This window comes from Arctopsyche grandis, chromosome 2, assembly GCF_051622035.1.
Source record: "Arctopsyche grandis isolate Sample6627 chromosome 2, ASM5162203v2, whole genome shotgun sequence".
Classification (NCBI taxonomy): domain Eukaryota; kingdom Metazoa; phylum Arthropoda; class Insecta; order Trichoptera; family Hydropsychidae; genus Arctopsyche; species Arctopsyche grandis.
Window position 1 is genome coordinate 1,065,724 of NC_135356.1, and position 22,846 is coordinate 1,088,569.

General features: G+C 35.2%; 3 protein-coding genes across 3 annotated transcripts; 1 reads left to right on the forward strand and 2 right to left on the reverse strand.

Annotated features, from left to right (window-relative positions):
* Nucleotides 1–1,493: 1,493 nt before the first annotated feature.
* On the reverse strand, nucleotides 1,494–9,117 carry LOC143922807 (intraflagellar transport protein 122 homolog). The gene is made up of 16 exons (XM_077446138.1): nucleotides 9,110–9,117; nucleotides 8,241–8,526; nucleotides 7,629–7,793; nucleotides 6,755–6,763; nucleotides 6,583–6,665; nucleotides 6,357–6,510; nucleotides 5,453–5,617; nucleotides 5,116–5,273; nucleotides 4,777–5,051; nucleotides 4,117–4,273; nucleotides 3,846–4,040; nucleotides 3,648–3,780; nucleotides 2,245–2,401; nucleotides 1,996–2,198; nucleotides 1,712–1,870; nucleotides 1,494–1,631 (listed from the first exon to the last, which is right to left on the reverse strand). The coding sequence occupies exons 1-16, from the start codon at nucleotides 9,115–9,117 to the stop codon at nucleotides 1,494–1,496; spliced, it is 2,445 nt and encodes an 814-aa protein (XP_077302264.1).
* A 1,672-nt stretch (nucleotides 9,118–10,789) lies between these two features.
* LOC143922923 (uncharacterized) lies at nucleotides 10,790–17,768 on the forward strand. The gene is made up of 2 exons (XM_077446341.1): nucleotides 10,790–16,094; nucleotides 16,197–17,768. The coding sequence occupies exons 1-2, from the start codon at nucleotides 11,235–11,237 to the stop codon at nucleotides 16,494–16,496; spliced, it is 5,160 nt and encodes a 1,719-aa protein (XP_077302467.1). The 5' UTR covers nucleotides 10,790–11,234; the 3' UTR covers nucleotides 16,497–17,768.
* Nucleotides 17,769–18,113: 345 nt separating this feature from the next.
* Nucleotides 18,114–22,188, reverse strand: LOC143922808 (intraflagellar transport protein 122 homolog). The gene is made up of 6 exons (XM_077446139.1): nucleotides 22,080–22,188; nucleotides 21,653–21,883; nucleotides 21,372–21,588; nucleotides 19,936–20,086; nucleotides 18,429–18,583; nucleotides 18,114–18,356 (listed from the first exon to the last, which is right to left on the reverse strand). Exons 1-6 carry the CDS (start codon nucleotides 22,139–22,141, stop codon nucleotides 18,114–18,116), a joined length of 1,059 nt encoding a protein of 352 aa, XP_077302265.1. The 5' UTR covers nucleotides 22,142–22,188.
* Nucleotides 22,189–22,846: the final 658 nt, after the last annotated feature.

The window sequence follows — 22,846 nt, forward strand, 5'->3', positions numbered from 1 at the left end:
AATTCGCCTTCTTCATTGTAGTTAAATGGATTCTGTATACACAAAAACTTTGAGAAATCAAGGTCTTTGAAATAATTGGAAAAATGCAGCACTAAACCATCCAAGTGGTAAGTAAAAAGATTTTTACTTGTTTCAATATTGGCTGTGGCCCAGAAATCTTTGGAAAGTGAAAACATATCCAAATCATTCTTTTGTAAATTTGATTTCCATAACTTCAACTTTTTAATGAAAGCTTTTACTTTGTCTTTTTGAACAAGTGGATGTATTTGTGATCCCTGCATTGATTTATTTAAACACCTCAATTTTCCAAAAATTTCAACCAAATAGGCAAGTTTAACAATTTAATTATCTAGAGGTTTTCTTCGAGAAAGGTTGCTAATTAAATGTGTATATAAAAATGAAAATAAACATTCATGCATTGAATTTTTACTGTTAAGCTACGATATGAAGTTTTATTTATTTGTAGATATTATGGTATGAAAATTATTTTTTTATTAAAAAGTTTTGGCGCCTCCCCTGGCAATAGTCCGCGCCTCCCGTGGGAGGCGCGCCTCCCAGTTTGGAAACCGCTGGTGTAGATGGATATCACAAAAATTTTAAATAAAACAACTTTATGAAAATAAATTTATAATGTAATTCAACACACAATAATTACATGGAATAATTACAAATTTTCCAAAAATGTGCCACTCAATTTTTTATTATATATTTTAATAAATGTAAATATAATACAAATACCACTTAGTCTATTTTTTTTTCTTTTAAAAACATGGAAAAATATAAAAATATGAATGAGATGTTGAAAATCTATTGAAGAAAAAAATTACTGTTAGTGGTGACTTCTTCTTCGATTCAACGGTTCGGAACAGCTCTTCAGCGCTCATATCAGTCCATGACAACTTCATCCTTCCAATCCATTTTCTACCTTCTATTTTTCCCATGATAATCAAACGGAAAAATTCGTATTTTGAACCCTGTATCATGCGTCCGAGGTACTCCATCTGTCTCCACTTGATGACAGAAACAAGTTTCCTGCTTCTCCGTATCATGCTGAGGACAGCTTCATTTGTGACTTTTTTGGTCCATGGGATCTTCAGCATACGCCTGTTGACCCACATCTCAAAATCTTCGATACGGCTGATCATTCTGGTCTTCAGAGTCCTCGTTTTGCATCCAGATAGCAGCACTCTTTGCGAATCTCAAACGCGTACGAAGATTGTGATGCTTGTTTATTGTTGATGAACACTGTTCTAGCCATCTCGATGCGGATTCTTACGTTTTCATCTGGGTCAAGCTCTTAATTTAACCAAGTTCTCAGGTATTTAAATATTTTAACTCTTTCTAACACCTCTAGATACAACGTTTAGATCACCGGTGTCTGTTTGCATTTTGTCAACTACATAGCATAAATTTCGTCTTCTTTATATTTATGTGCAGACCTCTTCGATTGCTTTCTTGATTAACAGTATATCTTTCTTCCATTCCAAAAATTTTCATTCAAGAGAGAATGACGAAGATGAAATAATGGATTTTAACGGTTCAGTGCCATTCCCGTCAATCAGTTGACTACGACAAAATGAGCAGAGTGCTTTAGAAATCAGCTGCGATTCCAAATCATCCACGTAAAATAGCTGAAACAAAAACAAACCGACGTTGTTATTTTATGGTATACTCGTACATATTTAAGTCCCCATTCAATATTGATATAAACCTTGTAACAATGAGGGCAATACTGTATGTGTAAGTCGGGCATAACGTTGCGAAAAAATAACGTTTCCAATGGTTTTGGACGATTGATGACTATCACAGATAATGGCTGTAATATTTTCAAATCTTCTCGGTTGCACACAACTTTACCATTCTTATCATCCTATAAAAAAACATTGAAAATATGAATTAATTGACCTCACTTATACATATATGTTATAATTATGTACTATATTTACTTTTCATTTGAAATGCTAATCGTTGAGATACTATTAAATATTTACTTACTTCAAACGATTTGTTTGAGAACACGTCTTTGAGATTAGACAAATTTTCTATTCGCAATATCTGAGAATTTTCTTGGTCGTTTGGCCGAGCTTCGAGAGAAGACACATCAGATTCTATCAACTGTAAAGCCTCCTCCACGGTTATGTCGTCCTCTATAGTGAATGCGACCAACGGTAATATTTCTAAAACATTAATAACCACTTCTATACCAAATGAAAAAATGAAAAATTTCACATAACATCAACTAACCGAATGTAAGAAACGAATGGTACAAATTATGTCTGCAGTAGTTGCAAACTGTTGAAAGTGGTGTGAAATGATGTGAACATCTGTAGCACAACGGCGTAACCTCGTTACTATCGTTCAATCCAGCTCGTGAGAGCAATGTCAAAACTTCTACATTTTCCTGCAATCAAATAAATATCACAGATGGTTACTGATTTCTGAAAAGGATGGTATCAAGAAATCAATCTACATATGTAGAGAAATTAGCAACAAAAATAATGAATATTTAAAGGAAGAGTATTTTCAAAAGCTAATTTTGTGATCTTTCGGATCTTCACCAGAGCGGAGACCAATCAATCTTTACTAAGTTTAGCCCATTGAATTCGAATATGATGATGATTTTTGTTCCTTTCTTCCCGTTTAAAAGATATGAGCGTTTAAAATATGCGCAATTTTTACAGATTTTTGAGTTTTACCTTCTTTAACTCAAAATCATTGTGGGTCACACTAGTAAAGATTGAATAATCTCCGCTTCGTTAATTTTTTTGTTGCTCAATATTATCTAAGATTTTCTTTTAAAACATTTTAGTTCAAAAGAAATACTAGAGCAACATATGTATGTAGAAGAAAAGCAGCTCATGAAGCAGACAACAAATGATTTTTTGAAAATAACACTTGTCTGATATATAATATTTTTTATGTTGGGTTTGCGAAACACTATTAACCCTTTCAATGCTGACCAACGCTGATCAGCGTTTTGCCGACAAGTCCTTGGGCCTGAAGAATGCCAATGTGCTTTGTACATTTTGCATGCATAAAATAAACAAGAATAATACCTGTTAAGCCTTTCCCGGTAGCATTAAAAATCAGTCGTGTAATCCGTGCAATTGCTTTGTCTACGTTTATAAACACTCATTTACACCGGAATTTCTGAATTTATGACCATAGCAGAATTACCCGATGGAAATCCCTAATTGATGAGTATTTCAGATTTTGCCTTGGTCTCTAGTTGCACATGGGAACAATCAGATTGGACCGAATAGGTGATTATTGGAAGAAGCATCACGTATTTAATATACCGGTATTATCCCAATACACGTCACGCAAAAGATTTTTATTCATTTTAAAAGCATTCAATTTTAACAACAATTAAGAAGATCGAACTAGTTTTGGAAAAATACATTCACTAATAAACTTCTTTTGTTTATTATATTTTGTTGCAAGATATATTAGAGAGTCTAAACACACCTTTACAAAACTTGAAATCCCCGGCGGTAGTTATCTAGAGTTTGTTTGGATTAACTTCAATTTTATACCTGATTTCTAAATAATTCTAATTGGAAATGTGGGCGAAGTTTGTAGCGTGGCGGGCTTTCAACAGAAATGACTTCAGCATTCAAAGGGTTAAACCGTTTTAATTTATTCACCTGTATCTTAAATGGTACTTTCAAGTTCTGAATTTTGTCCAGCATCTGACGAGCCAGTTTGTTTGCGCCTAGTAATCTGCCTTGTTTTGCTAAACACAAATATACCGAACTGAAAACCGTCAAGGCGCAATATCTTACATGATTTTCAAAAATGAAATAATGCTAAAAATAAACTCTACATAAGATTGAAAAGGATACAATAAAGAAATGCCTTTCGGCGGATGAACATTGTTTTCGACGAGCGAAAGAAAAATTTTAGCCGCGTTGAACAACGTTTCCGGTTGGCAAACTGAAAACACTTCGTGTATAGACTGATGCACAATATGAAAAGTAAAGTAAATTGTTGCATATTTTTCATTTTCATTATACGATTCTATCCAATTCTGTTGTTGACTGTAATTGAATAGAAGAAAAATGTTAATTTCAACTGTCGATAACAATAATTTCAAAGCTTTTCGAATTAACCCACTCAATATCGTCCACAGTTTGGGAGATTTCTAAGGATTGTGATGCAAGCAACCAATGCAAGTAAGCAGCGTCGTTGAAACGTTCTTCGGCGATGGCATTTTGTATAAGAACTCCCAAAACTCTAGCGGCTGATTCCGTCTGACCGCCCATGTGGTATGCTGAAAATATCACATCGATAACACAAAATAAGAAACTATTATAGAATAAATACAACTCAAATGAAGAACATTTAGAAATTCTCGATTATGTTCAATATAACCAGCAGAATAGACTAGTGGTTAGCATATAATGCTTTGAACAGAGTGGTCATGGGTTCAAATCCGAGTTTGCCAATTTATCTGATTTTTATTGAAACGGTTCCAATAAATTGGCAACCTTACCAATTTTCTCGTAAAATCTCGAGTTTTAAGCAATCTCGAATTTCACTGAATTGTATAAAATGCTGCAAATTTACAAATTTGACCATAAATGGATGTTAATTGATATGTATTTACATACTTTGTATAGTACTTGTATCAAGTGTACCTACAATGTGTCTGGCCAGGAAGGCGCATTTGGGGTTACCTGCTAGGCCTTCCTGGTATGAATTAATAAAAAATAAATATCAAGGTACAAATTTAAATGTCTAGTAGTACATAAATTCATGTAACCATGTACGAACCTTTATGAGCTTCGATAAAATGATTGTCCCTAGCCATTTGTTGTGCATATGGTATATAAACCTCTTCCTTGTATTCCGGATTCTGTTTGACCAATTGAAACGCTTGCTCCCAATTTTCCATCTTAACTGCCATCTTGACCATTGCATGCTGATCTCCCAATTTTTGATACAGCTCGGTCGCCGACTCCAAGTGACCGATCGAGATCAAAGCCTGAGCCACCACATATAAATTATCGCTCGCACCCTTATCGAGATTACGACCCGTTTCGACCAACCTAAAACATAAATATGTATTCTCTAAAGGTTCACCGCACACTATTCGTTTAAATAATAACTCACATGTCGACCCAACCGTTCTGTGCCATAATATTCGCCCCACTCTTTATGTCTCCGGCTGCCAAAAACATCTCAGCAGCCACACGAGGCTCGTTTATATGCTGAGCCCATTCAGCTCTCTTTTTTATAAGATCCGACACATCTTCCGAATCCATGTATTCCTACAAATATAAAATAATTCTCTAAAAAAGGGTCTAAAAGGATGTAGAAAAAAGTGAAAAAAATTAATATATGTATGTATATATAAAATAATTGACAAACTCGTCATCTGTGGATTATTTCTTAATTTTTTTGTTTAATAATTTTAATATACAACTGTACAGATATGAAAAAGACAAACTTGAGCCTTGTGGAACAGTCTAAGATCCGTGTACATTGTGAGGGCTCGGTGTGATTGGCCGTTGGATCGGTATAGCCGTGCAGCGTCGATAAACTTTCCTCGGTATGCATAAACTTCAGCTACCGAGAGAGCTTTGGATGCATTATCGCCTTGATTTAACATTTCCTAGAATAATAATAGTACAAATTAAAACCGAGCTTTTTATTATGCTTTCAATTGTATTCAATTAGGGTTGCCAAGTGTCATGGACAAAAAAAAAGAACATTTAACAAAAAAATGTTTAGTTATAATTGTGCAGGTTATTATTAAAGTGAAATAGTACCAAAAATGCCATTATTTTACAAGGTAATCGTAATATTCCACCAGTACAGGAAAGATTATATCTATAAGGCTAAGAATCATAATGTATATGAAAGAATCATAATTTCACAATAATTTTTAAAACAAATTTACACAAAAGTCCAAATATCTCAAAGGAAATATTATATTACTTCCACTTTCATAATAAGCGGAACATACATACATATGTAGTTAGGAACTTGAAAAGTACGCTTAAAAATGAATTGTTGAATTTAATCATCTTCATTCTCACTCTCAATTTCATCACCTCTGTTGCTATATTTATCCATACACTGCTAATTTGGTGCAAAAGTTTCTTAGTTTCTTATAACATAGTACGGACTGTGTGAAATTATTGTCAAAATTGAAAAAGAGGACATTACGGGTGTAATATAAAAAAATATAGAGAACAAAAGAATTGTGTTACAAAAGACAATTCTTAAAAAAAGACCTGTTGGCAACTCTACATATATTCAATGTCTCTTACTTATTTTTGTAATTGACCTGTTAGGCCTAAATAAAATAAAATAACAATAAGTATATGTAAGTATTACAACAATCAAACCTCTAACACATCGACCAATTCGAGAAATAAAACATTCTCGATCCGTTGAAACGCCTTTTTGGCCACGCTCAACGACAATTCTTCCAAAGCCGCAAAACCCAAACTCTCCCAATCGGAATTCGGAACGCCCAGACAGGCAATGTTGTACGCCTCACTGAAAAAATGAACAAATTTAAAACGCGAACGATTTCGACTGATAACGAAAGACACCGGAAAGGGTACCAGCTTGATCGAAAGCATGCCGCCGCCGGAGTAACACAGCAAATCCTCATACGTCGCATGCCAAGACACCGAGGAAGCATTTTCCGCCTGTTTAACAAACTTTCATTATACAAAACATCACTCACAATTATTGGAAAAAAATTCATACAAATGTGCACAACGCCTCGAACATTAACCTTTCCAAACTTCAAATAATACAAAATAAATCCCTAAAAACAATTTATAATACGCCCATATATACTAACTAAATAATATTCCGTTTGTTACAGACATTAACAACAAACTAACCAGTACAACAAAATGTCTATACCCTTCAGGTATAACACACAGATTACCTAAACACAATCTGCTTTAAGTCATCGACTTTAGAGAGTCTTTAATTAAAATTATGTATTAGATGTATTATGAGCATTTTATTTTTAAATGCTTTTTATTATTACTAAATTGTGTTCACAATACATCTTATATATATTTTAATATCTACTGATCATTTTCTATTTTACAATTTAAAATTAATTTTGTTAGTAATCATAGTATTATATTATTAATATGTACAGCGTAATAGGAAAAAAAGAGCTCAAAAACCTATTTACAATCCTCCAATTACATATACATATAGCCAGCAGTATGGTCGGTGGTTGCGTTTATGTTTAGCACCGAGAGGTTACCGGGTTCGATCCCGTGCTAATCTTTAATACTGCTGACTGTCAGACTTCGATATTTGTGACTCCAAGTCGATCGTTTCTTATCAGAGTTTGCCAATTTATCTGATTTCATTGTTGAAATGGTTCCTCCATCAAATTGGCAAAAATCATCCTACCAACTATGTAACAAATATCTGAATTTGATTTATGTACAATATTATGATTAATTAATTGTTAATTTCGTGTTCTTCAGCCTCTCGAAATACAGCGATTTATGTAATAAAAATGGTGCAATGTTTGTAATTAATTGTCTAGGAAGGCGCATTGGGGTCTACCTGTTATGCCTTCCTCGTATATATGTATGTATCTATGTAAAATAAATAAATAAATATACAATGAGACTTACGGTGAAAAGAAGTTGCTGCGTAGCTATCATATAAACATGACAACAACAACTTTCGTCCACGATTGCTATCATCGATTTAGAAGAGCTCAAGTCGAAGCACCTGATCGCTGATTCAATAGTCACCAACACTTCCATGGAAGCTTCATCCAGGTCGACTTTCCATATCTATAAATACAAGATAAATAGTTGAAAACTTTAAAATCAATAAAATATTATAATGGACTTCCATTCAATCAACAATTTGATACAATTAAGTCAACCTGTTAAGTATTAAATAACATTCTCAATAAACGTACAAATGTACAGATATTATGTACCAAAGACAAAAAATCATCAAATTCAATTTTTGTATGTTAAAAAACGATCAAGTTGCGATTCGAGTACTGCAAGCATTTTTTGCTATGTGTTACGAATGAAGAATTCGATACAATGTGCTAAATATGGATATAGAAAATGATCTCAATTGCCGTTACGAGTCATTCCGGTTAATTGAAAACTGCCAAGCGATGCATTTCTTCGGTAAAAATAACGCTGACCCACGTTAGTACAAGTTTATACACATTGCTCTGAAAATACATACGTATATAACAAATAGATATGTAAATTGCGGACCTCTCCATTGGCGAGTCCCAACAATAGTGCTTCTTTATTTTGAACCGTAGTAACTTTCACGTATCTTATCGAAGCGGGCACATTCCACGATGCCAGATTCTTGCCTCCGATCATCACCAGCTTGGCGTCTTGGCACAGCAGAAGAGCACTGCTTGTCGCCACCAGCAACGAACATTCGGCTTTCTGGGGTATCTTCTCCTTGACGCGATACAGCATACCGTCAGTATCGCTCTGCTCATATATGACTATACGCTCGGGCAGTTGTACCTGTATGTATAATAATTTTCTTAAATCACAATGACTCAAATCATATCTTTAGAGCACATGTTTTAAATATTAAAATCAATCGAAAGATTGAAATTTGTAGTTGTCACAAAAAAACGTGACGTCATTTAAAAAAAATACCGTTGTATTGTGTATATGTTACAATTGAGGTGTATCTTCCAGTTGTAATATATTTCGACTACATACAATAATAACATCACAGCTGTCAAAACTCAACTGTTATATTACAACTAGGGATCCCAAATCTAAATATTCGAATACTTTTTATACGAACTTATTTTTTTTTTTAATTTCAATCTACAGCACATTTAGTTCTATTTTATGTTCCAGATAATGATTCTCTTAAAATTTTATCTTAATAATATCTTGAACTTCTTAAAACTACTATTCGATATTCGAATATTTGGGATCCCTAATTACAACTGGCGCACATTGTTGAAAGTGTATTTGCGCTTGCACATAGAGATATAATTTACTAGTTGAATTGTATTCGTATATGAATGACCTAAAACGCCAGTTGGAATATATTACAACTGAAAATACACTTCCGACTGTAACATATATGTATGTACATGTTATATCACATCACCATTGTGCTCTAAGGCAGTGCTATTTGCTCAAACTATTTCAGTTGGCGGACCAGTATATATTTTTCAGTAATTCTCACGGACCAACATCATATTTTTAAATAAAAAGGTTATATATGTATATGAGTGAAAATTTGTTCGTATAACAAATAAAAATAGTATGAAATATAAGTAGTAAAATTTATTTTATTCACTTCAAAGTACAATATGTATATATCATATACATATGTATGTACTTAGATAAAAATGAAAAAAAAAAAACTAATGAGACATGAGCTTGTTTGTTATTAGACAACTTATCCAGTCGTGGTTTTATCGAAGACAATTCCACACATAATGGATCATGAATATTCACACTATTAAGATGTTTTGTCTTAATTAAACTCATGGTTGAGAAACCAGTCTCGCAAAGGTAAAAGAGTTTTCAGTGCATGGTATTAAAGATCTGGGAAGATTTGTGCTTTCAATTTGATTCAAAAGTACAATATGTATATATCATATACATATGTATGTACTTAGATAAAAATGAAAAAAAAAAAACTAATGAGACATGAGCTTGTTTGTTATTAGACAACTTATCCAGTCGTGGTTTTATCGAAGACAATTCCACACATAATGGATCATGAATATTCACACTGTTCCGACTTTTGTAATGACGTGTGGCAAACAGTCTTATTAACTGATTGTCGATTGGCATTATTGACGAGTTGGCATTAGTGTCGGCCCAAGCGGAAATACGCGACGGTCGACAGAGAGTCACCGAGTAGACGGCGTACGGACAGCTTGTGTTCCGTACGCTCCGCTGGCCCACCACGTGCAAATTTTACATTTCAATAAACTACATCAAACCATTATCGAAGTCTTTTCCATGATGGTCACTTCGAACCGGACACCAGTAACCTAGGCCACAACACCAAACGGACAAACCAATAGGAAAAAACGTGGTCGAGAAAAAATGGATGTCAATTAAGAAATCGGTATCGTTCCTTTGTTACTATCCATACCTTTCCAATACTAATAACATGTTTGCTTCTATTTCAGCAATATATTGATTGATGTACAGAGGTACATGACCGCGTGATTGACGCAGAAAATATATAAATAAAAACATAACCTACAAAGACGCATGGGACACAGAGGTAATCCAAAATTATCGGAACGATCACATAAACATCGTAAAGGATATTCAAGTAAGTGAATGTATTCAATCTCAGGCAATCTGTTCAAAAGGCAATCATGTGGGTAGGTCAGTTTTAAAATATGTTTTAAAGTATAACAATTAATTAACGCGATTGTATAAAATAATATCGCGCTACGAAGGAATGTTTCATCGGTCGCATCGAATTTCGTATTAAAAGTGTAAAATCAGATGTAGTGTAAAATTAGCAAAGCACGTGGAGAATTATACTTGTAGCCCCAAAGTGGATTAAATCAAGTACATACCGGTATATTCATATCGGTAGATCTTTGTTTCTTAATGTGTGTAGAAACACCCTCCCCCCCCCACCTTCCACGATAAATGTGGAATTATACTTGTAGCCCCAAAGTGGCTTAAACCAAGTACATACCGGTATATTCATAGCGGTAGATCTTTGTTTCTTAATGTGTGTAGAAACACCCTCCCCAACCCCCCTTCCACGATAAATGTGGAATTATACTTGTAGCCCCAAAGTGGCTTAAACCAAGTACATACCGGTATATTCATATCGGTAGATCTTTGTTTCTTAATGTGTGTAGAAACACCCTCCCCCCCCCCCCCTTCCACGATAAATGTGGAATTATACTTGTAGCCCCAAAGTGGCTTAAACCAAGTACATACCGGTATATTCATACATCGGTAGATCTCTTTGTTTCATAATGTGTGATGAAACAGTGGTGATTTAAAATAAATCACAAGACTTGTAGCCCCAAAGTGGTTTAAATCAAGCACCCACCAATTTAGGGTTGTTATTTCTTCCAAAATATGTTGGATAGATTCTGGTGATAATAGTTAAAGTAGAATATTAAGATTCACGGTTAATCATTGAATATTATTACCTTATCTCTACGAATAGTTCAATTGACAGCTATAGTAGAGAATAACTGTATTTATGAGACGAAATAGTGCAACTTTCTGAAATAAATGTCAAGTGCTGAAAACGAGGAAATAGAAGCTTCGACTTCCAAGTCGCATAAAGGTCGAAATCCAACTAGGGACGTAGAACTTATTAGAGACAGGTCAAGCTCTAGAATACATCAGACTCGAAGTCAGACTCAATCGATAAAAACATTAGCGAAAGAAAATAAAGTAGAAGTTACAATGGCGTCAATAGAATTAAGGTATTCGGGCGCGTTAAAAAGACTAAAGGGAAAAATAGAAAGAACCTCCGAAATAAATGAAGGACAGTATCAAATTATTGAAAAAGCATACGACTATTTCCATAAACTCCATTATGAGTATTTAGATAACCTCACAGATATAGAGCAGGCGGATCAAATAGACGAAGAGTTCGACATGATTTCAATGACAATTCAAAATCTTAAAGCGACATTAGATAGACAATCCATTCAAAATAATCAACTAAAAGTAGAGCAAACAACAATTAAATTTGCTAGAGATAAGTTACCGACGTTGACTATTCCCACATTTCAGGGAGATCCATCTGAATGGCAATCATTTCAACAAGCTTTTAAGAATATAATAGGAAACAAAACGGAATATTCGAATGTCACGAAATTACTATATTTGCATCAATCATTACTCGGTCCCGCTTTAGCAGCTGTATCAGGGTTAGATATTAGCTCAGACAATTATGAAATAACGTGGAGTATTTTAGACAAGCAATACAATTTACCAAGACTTAATCTTAAAACTAGGATCAACTCACTTTGTGACTTAAAATTAATCACAAAGGAATCACATATCGAATTGAGAGATCTATTAAATAAGGTAACGGTGTGTATTAAAAACATTGAATCATTGGGTTACGCGAGAGAAATTTTAGATCCATGGGTAACATGTTTAGTTCTAAGGAAATTACCATTTAGTTTATTAAAGGACTGGGAAACATCTCTGGTTGACAGAGAAATGCCACCGTACGAGAAGTTAGAAACGTTTCTGCAGAATAGATGTAACGTATTACAATCTACTGCATCTGTAATTACGGTGAAAGAATTCCCTCATAACCGTCAACGAATCAGGAGAACTCATGTCGCGAATAAAAACCCATCAAGTAAGGTAAACGCATGTGCATTTTGTCGAAATAATCATTTCATAGGCAAATGTGATAAATTCAAAGCAAAATCCAGTATGGAAAGAAATGAATTCGTTAAATCTAATAACATGTGTTTTAAATGTTTAAATTCATCGCATAAGATAACAAATTGCAAGTCTAACTATAATTGCTTAAGGTGCAAACAAAACCATCACACTTTGTTGCATCAGGACGATACATTTAGTTCCAATAATACGGGAAGGAAGTCAATTAATGCTCATTCTACTCATTTCTCTCAAAGGGAGATAATTTTACCGACGGTACAAGTAGACATTATAACGTCCAATGGAACGGTCGTTAAGGGTCGCACATTATTAGATTCCGGCTCACAAGTCAACTATGTTACCACATCTTTCGCTAAGAAGAATAACTTCAAATTAGAGAAAATCTCTCAAAAAATTGTAGGTATCGCTAATCAAGAAAGTAGCATTCGTCACATCACCAAGGTGACCATAAGGTCTTCAACCACTAATTACTCAACCAAAGTGTTGTGTTTGGTATTACCAGAAATTACTGGCGAAATTCCAACTGTGAAACTGGATCAACAGTTAATTTCAATACCAGCGGGAATCAAGTTATCAGATCCCCTTTGGAATAAACCGACGCCAATCGATTTATTGCTCGGCGCCGAGATTTGCGTTCATGCTATGAAAGCAGGAACCATCCAGTTAGGAAAAGGTATGCCTATCTTAAAGGATACCGAATTCGGATGGACAATAGTTGGTCCATATCCCGAAGTAAATAATGCTCCAGGGAAGAGCCACATAGGCTTAAGTCAATTAGACAGTCACATTCAAAACTTTTGGATGATCGACCAGGTTCCTATGGTAAAACATCAATCTCTTGAGGAGAAAAGATGTGAGGAACATTTCCAAGCACACACATCACGAGATAAAAACGGTAGATTTTGTGTAGCTTTACCATATAAAAATTCCCCGGTAGTATTAGGAAGTTCATTGCACATTGCGGAGAAAAGACACAAAACTTTGGAAAGACGTTTTTTAGCCAATAATAATTTAAAAATGGAATACAATAAAGTTTTAGAAGAGTACATAAATTTAGGACATATGTCAGAGTGTGAACCTCCGGAGGCACATGAGGTTCATTGTTATTTACCTCATCACGTCGTGGTTAAGGAGTCTAGCCTTACCACTAAATATCGTGTAGTTTTTGATGCGTCCGCAAAGACAACGTCTAATATCTCACTAAATAATATTTTGATGGTGGGACCTAGTGTCCAATCAGATTTGTTAAGTTTACTACTCAACTTTCGACTCCATAAATACGTGATTACTGCGGATATTAAGCAGATGTACCGACAGATTCAAATAGCAGAGAAAAATAAAAATGTACAACGAATCATTTGGCGAACAGATCCCCAGAGTAAATTCAAGCATTACAAGCTTAATACAGTAACATTCGGAACTGCTTCAGCCCCATTTTTAGCTACTAGATGTCTAAATCAGTTAGCAGAGGAGAATAGAAACAAATATCCCATCGCTAGTAAAGTGATCGAACGTGATTTTTATGTTGATGATTTGCTCACGGGAACTAATACTATTGAAGCTGGTAAATTATTAAAGGTTCAACTGGAAACCATATTATTATCAGCCGGTATGCCCTTAAGCAAATGGACATCGAACAACTCCGATATAATCACGGATGTTAAAGCTGACGATTGTTCAGATTTTAACTTCTCTAACGAATCACACAAAACTTTAGGTTTATTTTGGAAACCGCGGGAAGACGTTTTTGTATTTAAGGTTCAAACCGAAGTCGAGACTGAAAATATAACAAAAAGAAACTTTTTATCAGTAATTAGTCAGATCTTCGACCCATTAGGACTATTATCTCCATTGTTAATTAATTATAAGATATTAAGGCAATCTGTCTGGCAACAAACCATTGGTTGGGATGAATTCATTCCTCAGACAATCTTCAAAAAATGGAAAGATTGCCAATTATCCAATACAGTCATGAAACTTTATAAAATTCCTAGATTGATAATACTAAATAATGCCATTAATATACAGGCACACGGATTTTGTGACGCATCCGAGAAAGCTTATGGTGCTTGTATTTATGTAAAATGTACTGATCAATTGGGAAATTCCAAATGTCATCTTGTGTGTTCTCGTTCGAGAGTCGCTCCGCTCAGTTTTGTAACTATTCCGCGTTTAGAGCTGTGCTCCGCTATGTTATTATCAAAGTTAATGAAGTCAACAATAGACCAATTAACAATTCATATTAATGAAAAATATTATTGGACGGATTCAACCGTCGCATTGCATTGGATTAGAGGAGAGTCATGTAAATGGACCACCTTCGTTGCCAATCGAGTGGCCGAAATCCAATCAATATCTCAACCCATTGAGTGGTACCATGTCTCCTCTACAGACAATCCAGCAGATTTAATTTCTCGAGGGACTCAACCATCAGAATTAAATCATAATTCGTTATGGTGGGACGGCCCTAGTTGGTTGAAATTAGACGAATCACGATGGCCTCGAAGACCTCCTGAGATCACAATAGATCTTCCAGAGAGAAGGGTAGTCACTAACGCTACCCTTGTGAGGGAAAATAATTGGATAGATAAATATTCTCATCTTCCAAGACTCCTTCGAGTTTTATCATATGTTCGTCGGCCACTAAGGAATAAACAATTAAACGTTAAAGAAAATAACGAACCGTCCGCTTTAGAATTAAAAGATGCTTTAAATAATTTGATAAGGTTATCGCAAATGGAATCATTTCCATTGGAATATCGTTTGCTGAGCAAGGGACATCCAATTCCCAGTAGCAGTAAATTAGCTAAATTGTCCCCTCTATTCCACGAGAATTTAATTTGTGTTGGAAGTAGACTTCCTCTGGGAACAACTCTATCAACGTCACCCATTATCTTGTCAAATAAGCATAAACTTACACACATGATTGTCCGAGATGCGCACTTGAAATATATTCACTTGGGTACTCAAGCCTTACTGTCGTTATTGCGGCAGACCTATTGGCCATTGGCCGGACATAATACTGTCAAAGGAGTGGTGCGTTCATGTGTCATTTGTTTCAGAAATAAACCACTGTCACACAATAGATTAATGGGATTACTCCCGCTTGAACGTACCACTGCGAATTTTCCTTTCAGTCATGTGGGGATAGATTTCGCAGGACCTTTTCCTGTGAAGAGTGGTTGCAATAAGAATTCTAAGATAATTAAGGGTTACGTTTGTGTCTTTGTGTGTTTTTCCAGTAAGGCAGTTCACTTGGAACTTGTCGGAGACTTAACGAGTTCAAATTTCTTAAATTGTTTAAGAAGATTCGTAGCCAGACGTGGCAGGCCCAATACGATATATTCCGACAATGCTACTAATTTTGTCGGTGCAAGTCGTGAACTCGTTAATTTAGTAAAATTAATTTACGAACGTCCTCATGAGGAGAAGCTACTACGGTATGTAGCCTCCGAAGGGATTCGTTGGAAGTTTAACCCGCCAAGGGCGCCTCACATGGGAGGGCTGTGGGAAGCAGCGGTTAAATCCATGAAGATTCATTTAAACAAGGTGTTAAAGGCCACCACCTTAAATTTCGAATCATTTTGTACGGTATTGACTCAAATAGAAGCTTGCATGAATTCCCGTCCTCTTAGTCCCTTGTCTTCGGATCCACTAGACCTTTTACCCCTCACACCTGGACATTTCTTAATTGGCAGATCCTTACTCGCTCTTCCAATGGAGGTTAAATATAACACTAATGTCCATGCCAATCTGCTTCAGATACAATTGACCACAGCAGCATTTTGGAAACGTTGGTCGGCGGAATATTTACATTCTTTGCAGTTACGACACAAATGGAAGAAGGACTCGAGCAACAATCTGAGTGTGGGTCAAATGGTCCTGTTAAAGGAGGAACACATGCTGCCAACCCGATGGGTCTTGGGTCGAGTCACTAAATTGTATCCCGGACCAGATGGCAGAGTTCGAGTCGTCGACGTCTTTACTGCCAGCGGAGAGTTTCGTCGGTCCAGTCATCTAGTGGCGCCATTGCCGATTCTACCACAAGGACCACTTGACAGGAAGGAAGATCAGCAAGAGGGAGGAGAAACAGCAGCTTCAATTCCGTCAACTTCGGTAGCTTAGTTTAACCCGAAGACACTACCCCCAACTCATATTACTTATTAGATGTAATCATGAGTTTAAATCATTCAATGTTAATAGTAGTACTCCGTAATTCACTTTAATTGTGTTGTGTGTATAATTTAAGCTATTTTCATTTTAACATTCGGCAGTATATATCTCCGAATTTAATCTAATCATTTTGTCTTTATAATATAAGACTTGTCTCATGTCATCACTCGGAAGGATTATATCCGAGTTTAAAATAAACTGTTCAAATTTGACAGTTAAAATTAGATTCATGATTTGTTAATGTTAGTCTCCAAGCCACACTTAATGGAGCATCTTAAATTATTTCATGTCTACTTAATTATAACCTGCCGGGAGTCATCCGCAGGTCTTATGTTTCTTGTTATGAAAACATAAGTTAACTCTTACTGTTTATAGTATTTATGTGAATCATAGAATAAGTAAATATTATAATACTGAACATTTCGATGTTTAACGTAGAGACATCTATAATCATAGTTCGCCTTCATTTCCTGCTTGTAGGAATGAATGAATGACTTTCCAATTTACTTTTAATTTAGCAATGTTTGTGCTACTTGTTGATGAAATCAAGTTAACTTAGGAGCATTACACTCACTAATCAAGTTTAGTTGATCGGTAATAGCTGATCTGTCTTGACAACTGTAACAGTGTCAACATTGTATTGTCTAAGTTAACATCAAGATGAGGAATGCTTAAGTTTTAAACCATATACAGTCCACTCTCTCTTCTTTAAAGTAAACTTATCTTGTAATGCTTATTCACAGCTTCAAAGGAGATTTCAAAAATTTTAATGTAAATAGAAACAACATTCACCAGAGGTATACCTATAAGTTGAAATATTACTGAACCAATAAATTGATTTTATCCTCACACTGGATGAGGCAAAGGTTTCATTATTCACCCTCTATTTAATTATTTTAAGAGCTATGATTTATTGTAAACGACTCGTCAGTAATGCTGTAACTCTGTAGAATAACTGTATTGTTCAACAGTTTTCCTATGTGGGACTATGTTCCGACTTTTGTAATGACGTGTGGCAAACAGTCTTATTAACTGATTGTCGATTGGCATTATTGACGAGTTGGCATTAGTGTCGGCCCAAGCGGAAATACGCGACGGTCGACAGAGAGTCACCGAGTAGACGGCGTACGGACAGCTTGTGTTCCGTACGCTCCGCTGGCCCACCACGTGCAAATTTTACATTTCAATAAACTACATCAAACCATTATCGAAGTCTTTTCCACACACTATTAAGATGTTTTGTCTTAATTAAACTCATGGTTGAGAAACCAGTCTCGCAAAGGTAAAAGAGTTTTCAGTGCATGGTATTAAAGATCTGGGAAGATTTGTGCTTTCAATTTGATTCAAAAGGACGCAAGTGAAGTTGTGGTTTCAAAACACTTTTTTAATTCTTCAATTATTTTATCTTCTAAATTAACCAATATATCACTCCATGGCAAAAATGGATGAGATGATGCAACGTTATCCATAAGCTATTGTTTTAATTTGTTATTTACTTGTTTGCCGACGGACGGTAATGGGCCGCGGACCATAGTTTGAGTAGCACTGCTCTAAGGACACTATACATATTTAAGTCTGATATTGAAGTTGAGGCTTGCTAAAATAGAAACTCACGGCTAAACGATGTTTATAAATAGCTATCTTCTGCACCTTGTCGTGGCACTTGATTTTGACTTTGGTGCCCGACGTCAGGTGGTGAATTATGACGTCGGTTAAATTCTCCCGGTATGCATACTTCTCGTGGTACAAGCCGTGTACTTTATTGAAGACGATTTGATAGCACCATAGTGTGCCGTCCAAGCATCCCAGAGCCTGTCGGATGACAAATTGTTAAGGGCAACCAACTTTTTGAAATAAATCTGTCAAGTTAGTCTGTGGACTCACTATAGTGTTGGTGTTGTCGCAGTGCTCTATGGACCAGACCCATTGTTGGGAATTTTTCAGTACAGGAACGCCTTCAAGGGTGGTGATGATCCAACCTTTTACGCCACACACTAAAATCAACTCGCCCAGTCTATTCAAACACACCGGCATCAAACCTGAAAATCAAATCAATTCACATTAAAATAAATAGTTAATTATAGCCAGCGTTGCTCGGGCAGGTGAAAGTTGTAAAAAAAGTATACAAATTCAGCTTTATATTAAGTATAAAAATACGATCAATAAATAATTCGCCGAGCAAAAGCTGCTTAATTCGCATTATACATACATACATACATGTCTGTATTTATTTATTTATTGAAAAAAATCAACAGACAACAAATGTAGAAATGCATAAAAATAAAGAATAAATGTAACAAAATAAAATAACATCTGGGCCCAATTATAATTTTTTACAAATTACATAAAATGGTACATAGAGACAAACAAATGAAAAAAAACTAAAACATGACTAAATAGAACAGTACATAACTAAACATGAAGTGATGTAATATTGGATAAAGATTACATATGTATATAATAGAAATAGAGAATGAATCAACCAATCAAGACTCTCCTGATGGCAGTCCTGATTTGATGCAAGGAAATACCGAATAGATCAACATCATTCAGCTCCCCGTTAAACATACGATAAACACGCTGTAGATAGGAATATTTTAGGGAATTGGTTCTGAAAGTATCAAGTGAAAAGAGTGTCTAGAATACCTAACTGGGATCCTGAAATCAACCTTACTCCGGACATCGGGACAATCAAGGAAACCATTTAGGAGTATAAAAAGGAACGTAGCATCAGAGAGTCGTCGTCTGATAGAAAGACTGTTAAAAGTATGGGCGTAGATAGGAAAACGGTAGCGTAAGGATTTGATAAATTTTAGTTGAACTTTTTCAATACAATTAAAATGGGATATATAAAAAGGTGAACAAGATAATTGAGCCAAATTCAAGGTGAGACCTTACAAGGGAAAAATAAAGTAAATTAAGTACATGAGGATCATCAATGGGTTTAGTTGAGCGGAGTAGGAATCCAAGAGATTTATATGCTTTATTAGTAATGAAGGAAATATGTTCAAAGTAATCGAGTTTATGATTAAAAATAACACCAAGATCCTTAATAGGATGTATTTAGAATTGAATGGTTTAAATGGTAATGATAAGTGACATTAGATTTATTTCTGGTAAAATTTTCAAAATAGAACATTTTTCAGGATTTAGAAAAAGGTCACTATTTAAACAATATATAGCAAATCTATCCAAATCTTTTTGCAGTTTATAACAATCGTCTATAGTGTAAATAGGTTTATAAATTTTTGTGTCATCAGCATAAAGAAGTATGGAAGAGTTTTTAAAGATGTATGTATGTAAATAGTGTCGCTTCAATTACAAGTAATCATACAAAAATTATTCAAACAGTAATGAAACGAGTGCAATTATAACACATAACGCAAATTACCAATAGGACGATCCTTCATAACTTGCTGACCGGACGCGTTGTAAAACGAAAGCGTCTCCGACCAATCTCCGACCAGAAGAGCACTCTCCGTCCAAAGCACCGACCACACGGGACAACCCTCTCGACTAATTTTCAACCTCTCTTCACAATTCTGAAACACACAAACAAACACTTGTTCATATTTAAATTATCTCGGAAACCATTCAACGATCCTATCACTATCAAACTGCAAAGTCTGATCAAAGCAAACTGTCTGTATTTACATAATTGGTGAGTAGCTGAATAACTTAAATTGGTCAACAAGTTATACATATTATTAGCCACCGATTTAACATAGTAATCTATTTAATTGTCAGAAATATTCTAGCCGAAAATAGCAGTTTATTAGCATAGTGCACTCACTAGCAGAGCTATTGCATACCAGTAGAGAGGTCAAGTCGACGGTTATTAAAAAAACACAGAACGACCATCTCCTATTAGAATTTTCCAATTTTTCTATCTTAATTGTTGTGACGAATGCAATAAGTTGTTATCTTCTTCCTCAGTTTCTCGCAAATTCGAATTATATTCGAATCTTACAAATGCTACCTACATACATACATACATACATAATGTTACAGTTTCGATTCCCACTACAGCCCCGCTGCTGGCCAGACCTTGGTGTGTGACTTGAGGTCCATCGTTTCTTATCAGAGTTTGCCAATTTTTCTGATTTTCATTGAAACGGTTCATGTAAAATTAGCATCTCCTTTCCTATCTCTCTTGCTAATCTCAAGTTATTCAGCGTCTTAAAATTCGACAATTTGATTATAAAATGCTGCAAAAATTTCTCCATAGATGTCACTGTGGATGTTTATATGAATTCGCATTGTATAAAATGCTTATATATTGTATTTAAAGTACAATCGTAGCAAACCATATGTGTCACTTTGGGGTAATTCCTGTCATGGCACATATGTATGTAATAAAATAAGTAAAGCATTCGCTGTGTTTTTACTGAATTTCAAATATTATATAACTACTGGCCACTTACATATGTACATAACTTATAAAATTAAAGCAATATTACCGTAACCTCAAAGCGAAATTGAGATAAGTTCACAGTTTGGTCAAATTTGATCATTAATGCAGTTTTCTTCCTATTTTCATATTCTTTTTAGGCATTATTGGCAACTTTTCAAAATAGCATCACATTTTTTACAATACAACAGACAAAAAGTTTTAGTTTTAATTACAAATTACATATGAATTCAATTCAAAATCACACGTTAAAATTCCAAACAGCTCAAATTGAAATACATACAGTTAATTGTAGTACAATTGTAAAGAATTATCATTTTTACATTCAGTCAATTTTATCAATTTATTTCAATCTTTAAAATGGTGCCCTGATTAACCGTATCTTGTAGACATACATATCTTGTGTACATATATACCTTATCCCTTATTGAAACAAAGCCGTTAGACAAGCCTACGGCCAACAATTGCCCGTCCAACGACCACGAGCAACATGTGATTCTCCCGGACCCGTTGACACGGTGTTTCTGTACAGCCTTAACTTCATTAGACCAAAACGCAATGTCGGAGACGGCACACGAGGTCAACTGGTGAGTTATTGGATTGTAGGCCAAACACTGCAGCGGTTCGTTGTGTCTGAAAAGATAACATATTATGTCATTTGATTCGCACTACTCAAATCATGTACACAAATACGTACGAATATTTAAGCACTCCTTCAAGTTTCGACGTCCAGATTATGACTATCTTGTCGGCGCCCCCCGATGCAAACTTTCGACCGTCCTTAGCATAAGCTACGCAGTACACAGTGTCCTTGTGGCCTCTCAGCAGCCTGATCAAGGAGCCGTCTTGAGGATCGTATACCATGACCCGCTCACTAGCCGCCACTATCATCTGGGTACCATCGGGACTATAGCACAGACTCTGCACGCTGAAAACAATAAATAAAGGTGCATACTATTTATGTATATGCAATCAATACAAGTATTAAAACTAGGCTGTACTTTCGATCGATATGGAGTATGTTGACATTTTTGACATTTCGTCATACACTCCAAGGCTAGCCTGCCATTTTAAATAATTAGTACAAAGCTTATTAATCAAGATATGAGCATTGTGAGTATTACCAAGAGTATTCAGTCTTTTCCGCCTCGTGAATCTTGTTAATCCACTTGGGAACTGTACGCATTTTTATTATTTTGAGCCTGATGATATTGTACGAAGCGAGCTTGTGTGTTGTCTGAGTTGTCACTGCCGTTGCTATTGGTTACAAACTCGACTCTCTGCTCGGCACCTCTTTTGAGGAGTTTACAATAATAAAGCTTTTAGAAACTAACAATTTTGTATATATTGTATATATTTCTTCGAACAAATCGAGTTGAGTTGAACAAATAGTGCTAAAACTCATCTTCTTTGAGTGCTATGTCCTCCAAAAGGTTGGCTACCACATATGTATCATACATTTTTAAGTTAAATCCCAATGCGCCTTCCTGGCCAATTAATTAAAAACATCGGTATACAATTTTTAGAATAATTTCAACAAAGCATCATAGAGACACCTATGGATAAATTTTGACAAATTTTTGATAAACTTACATTTTCGGAGCATTTTTTTTTTATATAAATCGTCAAATTTCGAGATACTTAGAAACTCGAAATTTACGAGACACTTATGGACAAATTTGCAGGATTTTTATACGAATCAGTGAAAATCGCGAGAAATGGGTAAAGGTTGCCAATTTGTTGCATATATCCTAACCACTAGTCCAAGCTGCTGGTTAATTTGGTTTAGTTCAACCGCATTAAAAATTAATGGGCTGAAATTGAATGTACGGAAATATTATTATATTTTACTACTATGAGCACCGAGTTGTTACCGGTGGCTTAGTCTTTT